This window comes from Nematolebias whitei, chromosome 3 (genome assembly GCF_014905685.2).
Source record: "Nematolebias whitei isolate Nwh7 chromosome 3, NemWhi1, whole genome shotgun sequence".
NCBI classification, from domain to species: domain Eukaryota; kingdom Metazoa; phylum Chordata; class Actinopteri; order Cyprinodontiformes; family Rivulidae; genus Nematolebias; species Nematolebias whitei.
In genome coordinates, this window is record NC_056500.1 from 29,953,645 (window position 1) to 29,964,668 (window position 11,024).

Genomic DNA, 11,024 nt, shown 5'->3' on the forward strand with positions numbered 1-11,024 from the left:
CTGGTTATTAGAACAGATTTATCAGAAGAAAAAGTTAAAAACATGCTAAATACATTTTAACAAAGCAATCCATGACAAGATGGAAGTCATAATTGGTTTAATTGAAACCTTTTAGCAAATTTATTTGAAATTGTCTCAGTATACTTAGTATGGAAACATTTTATTTGGATTGCAGACCAACTATAAAATCCACTCGTCAACAAATATCGCAGCAGGTAATTAGATCTGTCTGCATTGTATCCCTGAACCTGTAAGAACTGAAGTTTTAATGAGTCTCTCATACTTTTATTTTATGGTGCATAGTTTAATGGCACAAAATCAGTTATTCTGAGGAAAAATAATTCAATATGAATGAACAATTTCATATTGTAAAGTCATCATAAATTAAAAGCATTAATTTGTATGTATCCATCAATGTTTTGTGTCCAACAATCCCTTCAGATTAAAGCCTTCGAACTTAAAACCCCAGGAGACGAGAGGTACAATACAGAGGAAATACACACTTATGGCTAAACAATAGAAGAAAGAGAATTGTACTCAGCTTATTGATATTTATCAGGCAAGTGCAGCCAGCAGTTAAAGGTTACATACAATGTTTACTGTTCACAGGCCTTTGGACCTGGCATTGCTTTGAAAGTACAAAATTATCTCAAAGCCTCATTATGTGTTGAAAACAAGTCCAAGTGTTTGCTGAAGGTTATTGTTCCCTGATTGTTCCAAGAGTGCAAGGCATGAAGGAAACAAAACATGTTCTAAATCAAATATCCACTTGCAATGAAAATATCGCAGACTGAAAACATTTTTTTTTTAAATACATGGTGAAATAAAACAAGTTTGTAAGACTTTTTACAATAAAACAATTCTTGATTAGTTGTAAGATTTAGCATTTAAAAGATGAGCAAACGGGAGAATGAAGCAACGAAACCGAGTGTAGCATACAAACCTTTTATATATCATTTGCTTCACAATTTGTTTTCTGGTTTATAATGATCATGAAAATTGTTTTTTTAATTCAACTGGTAAAAATCAGAATACATGAATGCCTCGGTTTTGGCTTGAAGATATAATTCACAGAAATCCTTAGATGTGTACCATATTTTTCAGACTATAAGGCACACTTAAAATCCTTTACTTTTCTCAAAAATCAACAGTGAGCCTTATAATCCCGTGCACCTTATGTATTAATTCTGGTTGTGCTTACCGACCTCGAACAGATTTTATGTGGTACAACTGAACAATGTTGAGAGTTCAACATTTTTCAGTCGGGTCATCTGGACAGTTTCTTTTTTTTGCTGAAACATTTCATCTTCGATCCAGAAGGCTTCATCAGTGAAGGAAACACAACACAAAACTGATTCTTCCCCCAACAGCTTACTCCAAAGTGGAACAAACCAGTTATGTTGGTGCTGAGATGGTCTTTTTGGCACGCCGCCTCCTCCATTGCCGGCCCTCTTCCTTGTTGACAGTCATGTCAAATGTTGAGTTATTGTGAATGAGTTGAATAAAGTTTCTGTTTTGTTTTGCTTAATGCGCCTTAGTCGGAAAAATACGGTAATCCAGGAGTGATTATATGGTTTATTCAAACAATATACTGCTATTTAATTAATCATTTTAAGTGAAAACAATGGTACCTGATCCATGTCAGGTAATCTTAAATCAGACAGAAAATATTAGGTAAAAATAATTAATATATAAATCAAAATTTATTTGAAGACAGACTCATTTATAAATTTTGGTGAGCACATTAGCCATACACGCTAGCACACTTAGCCACTGACAGACAAATTCTGAATGTTAAAAATATGCAATTAATTTGCTTTTGACAAAAGTATGTCATCTTAAGTCATTCAAGTCTCAGGTTAAAATTAAATTCAATTTAAAAATTGGCAATTGTCTTGATGATCATAACCTTCTACCTTTGGATTATTTTATTTTCTATTCTTGTATGAAGTGCTTTAATCAAGTTGAGCTTTTTGATGTTTCCACGCCTTTCCGCATCCTTCCTGCCAGAAGCTTCCTCCCTTCCATTGTTCACAGTCCTTATGAAGGTGGTGGGGGGGACACGATGGGCAGAAATACACGAACACATGTATCGCTTACCCCCTGAACTGGGCCTGAGTGATCCTGGTGAGACACTCAGGCCTCCGCCCTACCACAGGGACGGACTGAAGGTCGCTGCTCTGAAGCGCAGCAGCCTAGGAGCTACAAACAGCTCACGAGGTGATGGGGACCGCTGCCCTTTCTACGAGTGCTCTGTAGAGTTCTCATTGCTATTTGAACCTGAGGACTGAGGGGTTGAGGAGGAAGATGACGACGAAGAGGAGGTAAAGTTCATCCCTGATAGTTCTGGAGGGTTTGTTGCTGTGTTCTGTCCACTCAAGCTTTTCCTGCATACTGGGCAAGTGTCATGCTGGAGACAATAAACAAAAGGTTATTTTAGTGTCATTGCTGATGTTTACCCATCACTCCTGGTTTCAAACTACTAATCAATATTTACAGTAAGCACAATAAAAGAAGAATAAAAAAACAATAGCTGAATGTGACGGTGTGTCTACCTACCTGTTCCAGCCAGGGGACTATGCAATCATTGTGAAACATGTGATTGCACGGGAGCTGCCTCACGTTTTCACCAACACTGTAATCTTCTTTACACACTGGGCATTCCAGCGCCGAGGCTGAAAGGGTGAGTTACAAAACAACGGTCAATCACAGCACCTACATACGACTGGTCAAGTAGTTTTAGCTCTTTTTTTTTTATTTTAAACCAACAACAAATAAAGCATTATGACAAATTACCATTATTGACAACTACGTATTATCAACACAACAGTGAATTCTTTAAGATTTGAAAGATTTAAAACATTACTATAATAAAGGAGAACTCAGCAGATACCTGAAGAAAACAGCTGACCAAGCCAATAGAATTAGCAATAAATTTGGATGCAATAGGTCTGTCGCAATAAACAATAAATCAATTAATCGTATCAGCTTTATCGCTTCTTCACGTCTCTTTCTACTGAAGACATTGGATGACAAAAAGCTCAACTCCTGTGCTCTTCACTGACCTCTCTCTCTCTCTTTAAAATCTGCTTTAACCATCCAAAAATCATGTTTTCGGATTGTTAAAAGCAGATAAGCTGAGAAGTTAAGCTACGAGCTAAGCTAACAGGCTGACTGCGGTAAAAAAAAACCTCCATCTTGTCGAAGCTCCAAAATTCATGATTGAAACCGATGCCTTTGTGTAAAAAAGTTTTTCTCTGCAACAAGAAGCTGAGAATTTGTTTACTGATTTTTTTTTAATTAAAAGCTTTGTGTGAAAAAAATGCTATGCTAACGATCTCAAACCACACCGAGCGTCCACCATTTTGGGAACCAAAGAGAGACTGCCCATGGCACTGCTATTATTCTTAAAGAGACACGCTGCTCGCTCCCTCACTATCCATCCTTCGGTTCAAACAGTCTTATACTGCCATCCTGTGGTCAAAAAAAGGTACTACGTGCAAAACAAATTAACCATTTCTTTTTAATTTTACAACTACTAATTATTATTAATATTATAATTACTAATTATTGTCATATTTCAAACAATATTATCATTTATCGCAATGATTAAGTAAAATTTGTTATTGTGATGGGCCTAGGATGCAAAGCAATAGAGGATAACTCTTTCAGTTAACTAAATTTACAAATAATGTTTCAAGGCATTTCTTTTTCTTTGAGATTTATGTGAAGCTGCCTTTTGTCAAGTGTGCACCAAATTTTTACCAACCTTTCATGTCAAATTGATTGGCAGCTACTGTTTTGTCTTTAATACTTGAATTTATTAATTTGTTCATTGCCACTTAATTATTGTTAAATGTTATGATGCATTCCAAAGTTCATGGTTCTTGAATTGGTTTACATTAATCAGCTTCTTCTCAATAATACTTATTTTTTAATTGCCTTTCACGTCTGCAAAACAAAAATCTTTAGGTGAATTTTTGTTGCTTTCATTGCGCTGATATAAAGAAAGTGATGTGACATGAATTTTACACTTAAGATAGAAGAAAAAAATGTCAGCAATAAAACAGTGATCTTTTTTTTTTTTTTTTTTACTTACCAACATGTTCATCTGTAATTTGTACTGTAGGGAGGTTTTTTATTTTATCCCTATCAGCAGGTGGGGGTCCTGTGTTTTCAAACTGGTTTAATAACTAAACGCAGTCGTGGGGAAAGAAAGTGTTAGAAAATAAATCAGTGTTTAAATTGCTTGAATAACATCAAAGCATGTTTAATTTTATTGACTTTATTTTTTTAATGTCCTGTTTTAGAGATTACCTGAGTTATAATAGCATCAAGTCCATTAGCACCCCAGGCATAGTCCATTGGGTTTGAATGAAGAGCACCCCTTTGAAATGATGAGGGCATTAGAATAAAATATTATTAGCTTTATTTAACCAGGCAAGTCTTATTGAGATAAAAGAACAAAAGAAGAACTTCTGTTGTTTAAGCTCGATAGAAGAGACTTACCATGAACCAACACCAATATTTGGCATTGCAGTTGGTACAATTATTCCATTCACAAGCTGCTGAATGATTCTACAACATGAGAACACACAAGGAACTTGTGTCAGTGATGGAAAAAGAGTCGGGAAGATTCTTTTTTAAATCTAGTCAAATAACTGATGTTGTACCCCTCTAAAGTGGGAACTCCATCATGCCTTCCCGCTTGCCGCCTGGAACCATGTCGACTTCTGGGCTGCCTGGCGCTGTATCTTTGCCGGGATGCAGTGTCCCTTTCCCACCGATTTTCAGCATCCCGATTGTCGCCTGTTCCAAGTCCAGTCCCAAAGTCAAAGCTGTCATCAAGAACTCTGAGGGAAAACTGACCATAGCCCGAGCGGTACGTAAATAAATGCGGGTCCACATTCTGGTAGACAAACAACAACAACAACAAAAGACAAGAAAATGAAGAGAAAAAATATGCAATTTTTGTTTATCTACATAAAAAAATTACTAAAAGCCAATATAATACTTTTAGAATATTAAAAAGCCTTGCTCATTATTAATTCAGATTTATTTTCCAGAGGGATCTTACATAGAGCATTTCCTTTTTAGTGAGAAAAGTTAAATACAAAGCTTAAAGTTGTACTTATTCCAAAACACGCCAGAGACTACACTAGAAAATGCATTACAATCTGCTACAAAAGCAGAAATAAAAAAGGCCATGACAGCTTCACAACAGTGTACATAACAGAGCCATGGACATGCAGAAGAAAAGTTTGTGTACAAATCAAGTTTAGAAACCTCAAACGGTTGTTGGTTCTGGGGCCCACTGGAGATGGTGGGCATGGACCCATTGCCAGCACTAAATAAAAGACAAATAGTTGATAAAGTTACAAACGAGTTTTGTAACATTTAAAGCTTTCCTGGTTTCAAATATTTGGATCAGAATATTTTGCTGTTAATTCACCTCTTAAAGCTACACAAAGGCCTGTCACGATAACAAATTTTGCTGGGCGATTAATTGTCTCAGAAATTACTGCAATAAACGATAATATTGTTCGAAATTTGACAATAAGTAGTAATTACTGTCAAACAAAGTTTTTTCCCCCCTAAGGTCAGCCTGTTAGCTTAGCTCGTAGCTTAGCTTCTCAGCTTAGCTACTTTTAATGATCCAAAAACGCAATTTCCGACGGTAAAAATGGATTTTAAAGAGAAAAGAGAAAGAGAGGTGTCAGTGAAGAACACCGGAGTTGAGACTTTTTTCATCCAATGTCTTCAGCAGAAAGAGAGACACACAAAGAAACAATAAAGCCGATAAAAGAAAATGAGGTCGATAATTTTCATTCATCATGCGATTAATTGATTTATTGATTATTGCGACAGGCCTAGCTACACCTTTCATTTTCTGATCTACATGTAAAATGCAGTGCACGTGATCGCAGTTTAAACAGACCCTCATTGCAACCTAACACTTGATTCAAACTAAATGTAAACGTTTAAAGCCAACTCCCAGAAATCTGGGACAAAAACATCAACTACATGTCATTCTTCATGTCATCTTCTGGACAAGTATCTGAACTAAAAAAAACAATTAGACAAGAACAATGATAGCAATAAATGCATCATTACAGTCACAGCAACAATACCTTTAAATTCAGTTTGCACTTTGAACTCACCTCCTTTCTTCCAGCAGCTCTTCGATGAACCCTGATTCACATCTGGGGCACATATAGTCCTGCAAACAAACAGAAGCACAAACTGAAGCAGAAGATTAAACTTTGAACTTTGGGCACATGTTAGAATTACCCTTCTGCTTAACTCGTTCTAATAATAGGAGAGGCCAAGCAGTGAGATTACTGAAGCCAGATTATATAAGTGAGTCACTGTAATGAGTGTAAAATGCAGGCTGGCTGCTGATTAAAACTATTACACATGAAGACAGCAAAAACAAATATGGAAAATATATTTTAAGTTTATAGAAATTAATCAAAAAATTGTTTTAGCTAAATAGAAGAGCCACATATTTAAATGACTCCTGCCTTTCAAAAGAATGTTGTTTTTTTGTCATTATGTCTAAAATCCCTGCAGACCAGTAGTCCTCACATGGTAACAGCAGCATTCCCTTAACTTAACAGCTCAGTGACAGCAAAACTGCACAGTGCCCCCAGAAAAACATTTTAGGAATGTCACAAAGAAGACCACAAACGATGCCGTGTTCAGCTGTCATCCAAACTGTCCAGATACCGATCTGATGGGATCCACAGTATTTTCATCCCTTTTTTGAGAATACAGTTTCCCAACAAAGAACATGTTGTGTTAGCAGACAGTGCTCAGTCTGTTGGAAATGGTTTCTTGCTGCTATTTTACTGCAGAGCAAAAGCCTCCCCTTAATGGGCAACTCAAAATATGTGGATTAACTTAGTTTAAGTTAAATAAAATTTAAACAATGTTACGTATATTTAAGTTTATAATATAAACGTTAGGTTACTTGTATTTTATAGTACATGATACTGGAACAGGAGGCAAGCATGTCTCTGAAGAGATTGTACTTTTTTTTTTTTTTTCTCTTTCAACCCAGAAAACAATTTTTCTAAACGATTCGATTCTTCTTAGATGCCGTTTCATTGTGCCTTGTAGGTCTCATACGCATACCATGATGAAGGCATGTAGAGAGATTTAGATGTCTATATGTTCAAGTTAACAAAAAAGGTTACCTACAAACAAGTTACAAAGTAATCCTAGTGATAAGTAAAGTTGTGAGGTTATGATGATTTCTTCAAAGACACTTAACAATAAAAAAAAAACTTTAAACTTTTTAATTAAAAAGTGTTTTAAATACTGTAAGTGGAGATGTTCTGAGCTGATCAAGAAGCAGATCAGAGTCCTGATTAAAGCTTTTTTCAATGATCAGTATCAAAGACGATCACTCTCCACTCCCGATCTCTGTTACTGATCTATGGTTTTATATAATATCGAATCTATGGTTTTATATTGGTTGTGTTGTAACATTGCTGCTGTAAAATCATGTGATGTGCAGTGTGTCTGATGTATGGAAGTACCATACTTTAAAATTAAATGAGAACAGTTCAGTTGCATTGGTTGCATTTTGGATATTTCTTGTGGCGATAACAATAGAACTTAGAAACTTAAAATGCAAACATTTGGCTGAGTACATGGAGTAAATCTAGCAAAGTCTTAAAGTGAGCACCACATTTTAAAGAAAACGTTAAGGGGAGAGACAGGTTTCCACAGAAGCAACCTTAATGACCCCATACATCTCTGTAGATTAGAGCAGATGTCAAATAGCTTATAGCAACCTGTCAATCAACAACCTATTGATTACAACAGTTAGGGTCAGACCACACTGTAGGTTGTGAAAGAGTAAGTTGTCAAAGCAAACTAAAAAGTAATTATTAGGCATAGTTTGCCGTAAGTGTTGTGGGAGACTAAAACCAGATGTAATTAATGAAAAAAAAAAAGTATAATGATAGTTAAGGATGTTTATGTTGTCATGATGCCTTTGCATTGGTTCATCAGTGATGCATGTATACTTCAGCAATATATAGCTTTCCAGTCTTTCCATTATAATCCAGTGGATCAGAAGCTGCAAAAGTTGGAAAACATTTATCAACCTTAGGGCTTTTAAAAGTGTGGGATGCACATCTCCTATGGGGTGCCAGAGTTTGTCGTCAGGGAGAAAAATGAAATAGATGGTTAGTATTGTACAGATAACTAGTGTGACAGTACTTGGTATCATTATTATTAATACTTGGATTGATCTGCTCACCCCACCCACCTCACTGATGTAAGTCAGATGAAATGTGATGACCATTCAGACCGCAGTCGCTTTGAAAAGCATCAGACTGACATGTATTTGACATGTGTTTTGTACCACATATGAAAAAGACCTGGATCTAATTTGAAATAGATAAATAAAAAAAAACAAAATACATCGGACTTGTCACGTTCAGACCGTATTGAAAAAAATTGAATTTGGAGCACATTGTCAACAGTGTGGACGTATCCTAAAAGTTTGCCATATATTTGCACGGACACAATAAACCTTGTTTAATGTAATGTTTTATTCTCATCTACAATAAATGATGTATAGCTGCAGTAGCTCTTGCAAACTACTGGACAGATCACACGTCGTTCACAAAAGTGCTGTCTTAAACTAAATGAATAAACATTAACACAAGGTCAGAATGGAGTTTTCTTCTATACAAGTGCAAAAATAAAAGTTAAGAGAAGGCGGTGTTCACCATAACAATAATTTATTTCATTCGAAAATCATGCTGTGAACCAGCTGCTGTGACTGCAAGTGATAGCTAGCACAGTCCACAGCCACAGAATAGTATAAACACTACGACAAACTTTGTTGTAAATTACGTAATGTAATGTATGATGTAGCTCTAAATTTAGTAACTGCGCAGCTTGTTTAAATGCTGATAGATCCTGACTAAGATAATAAGATAACCGGGCGACGTGACAAACGACAGGGACTGACAGCTAACACTGCTAGCATGCTAACGATTGTCTCGCATTTGCAATAAAATATAAAAAAGTAAAAACAAAATCTGTTGTGTTTTTCTCAGCTCAAGTTTCCTCTTTAAAAAAATACTTGATTACTTACGGGAAGCCGAGGACTAATCTCTGCTGAGCATCTGTGACAGAAGAACCGGCGGGGGCATGGGGGAGCTCCAGCCATCTTTAGCCTCTAACAAGAAGGAGGAAGAACTACGGAGAGACATAAAGGACAAAAGTGACAGAAAAGAAAAGCCGACCAAGTAAGCGAAATGACCATAAAACATTTGATTAAAAAAATATATATAATTTGGATAATTTTTTTGTTTGTTTGTTTGTTTGTTTAACTAGAATCCATGAATATCCAACAAAAAAAAAACATTTTGGTAAATTTAGCGTGCCATATAAAACGGAATTAAATAAACTAATGGAACAGATAAAACAAAAAGTGTACAAAATGTAAGAAGTAAATTAAAAAATAATAATAATAATGATCTTTCCCGAAAGCAGCAGAAGCAACAGCAACAACAACAACAAAAAAGTGATAACAAAAACATGAAAAGTACTCACAATGACACATAAATAATACCATATGTTGCTCTCAGAAGTTTTGTTTTTATCTTAAAATGTGCTTTATGTAATAAATGCACTATTTTATATTTTGTTTAAAACACAAAGTAAATATCCTGATGCATGATCAACATTCAAAAATAAAGTAAATACCAAGTTACAAGCAAGGAGAAAAATATTTAAATTCTCTGAATTCAAAACTCAAAATTCCCCTGGCACAATACTGCCACATGATTCATTGATTGTTAGTTTGGTGTTTTTGTTTGTTTGTTTGTTGTGGCCAGTGGTTGATATTTGTTTGTTTTGTAAAGAGAAAAAAAAACATGAAATGTCAGTCAAATAAATCAGTTTATCAATAAATAAAGATATTAAGGCAAATACCGCACAGAACTGAAGAGTAAAGAGATTTATCTCTAATGTCTCAACAACAGGTTTTTTTAGTGAACATGAAAAGTACAGGTTTATAAAGGTTACAGTATACAGGTTAACTCGATTACACCCTCCCTTTTTACAAAAAAAAAAAAAGAGATGTATTTCCTCAATCTGGCATAAAAATATTTAATTTTGTACATTAGTGTTGTGTTTTTAAGCTTTCACTAGATTTCTATCAACCAGCGTATGAGCCCAGAAGCATTTTCAACCACTTTAAAGTTGTGTAGCATCAGTTTTGGAACAGCTGCTACACAACTGAACATTTGACAGGAATCTTTCCACCAAGAACCAAAGACTGAATTCTGTGTTAAAGAACATGAATATATTTACTCAACACATTATAAGAAAAGGCAAATAAGTGCAATTAACTAAATTTTATTTAACTCAGCCTGCAATAATGAATAAAAACAAAACTAAACCTAAAAGATCCTGATGCATGCTCAATAATCCAGGTAGAAAAATCTAAAAAAGTTAAATCTGGTCCTCTGGACATTCAAAAACAAAACAACAACAAAAAAGTAGAAATGTTTTGTCTTTCATCCGAAAGACTTCCTCAGTCTGAGGTGCTGTATTCAGCTCAGTCTTATAAATAGTACCTTCTCAGAGTGGATCAACCAGTTTTGCTGCTGACAACCAAAACCATCACATACAGAACACCATGGACTTTGTGGACAAGGTGAGGGATGTCATCATGGAGACTGATGAAACAATGGTCTCTTTTGATGTCACATCACTCTTTACGTGCATTCCTGTTGATGATGCAGTAGAGGTGGTCAGTTTAAAATTAAAATCAGACACCACTCTGAGCAGCAGGACCACGCTTTCCACAGAACAACTGTGTCAACTCTAGAAACTGTGCCTGCAGTCAACCTACTTCACTATGGGGAGCAATATTATAGGCAGAAACATGGGTGTGCTATGGGGTCTCCAGTTTCTCCTATTGTTGCCAACCTGTACATGGAGGAGGTAGAAAAGAGAGCCTTGACGTCCTTTTCAGGGACACCACCAAGTCA

General features: G+C 35.6%; 1 protein-coding gene across 1 annotated transcript; it reads right to left on the bottom strand.

Moving 5' to 3' along the window:
- Nucleotides 1-1,838: 1,838 nt before the first annotated feature.
- LOC119407965 (E3 ubiquitin-protein ligase RNF126) lies at nucleotides 1,839-9,207 on the bottom strand. The gene is made up of 9 exons (XM_037674798.1): nucleotides 9,119-9,207; nucleotides 6,162-6,220; nucleotides 5,287-5,347; nucleotides 4,674-4,909; nucleotides 4,510-4,578; nucleotides 4,318-4,387; nucleotides 4,100-4,193; nucleotides 2,560-2,675; nucleotides 1,839-2,410 (listed from the first exon to the last, which is right to left on the bottom strand). Exons 1-9 carry the CDS (start codon nucleotides 9,191-9,193, stop codon nucleotides 2,243-2,245), a joined length of 948 nt encoding a protein of 315 aa, XP_037530726.1. The 5' UTR covers nucleotides 9,194-9,207; the 3' UTR covers nucleotides 1,839-2,242.
- Between the last annotated feature and the right edge of the window lie 1,817 nt (nucleotides 9,208-11,024).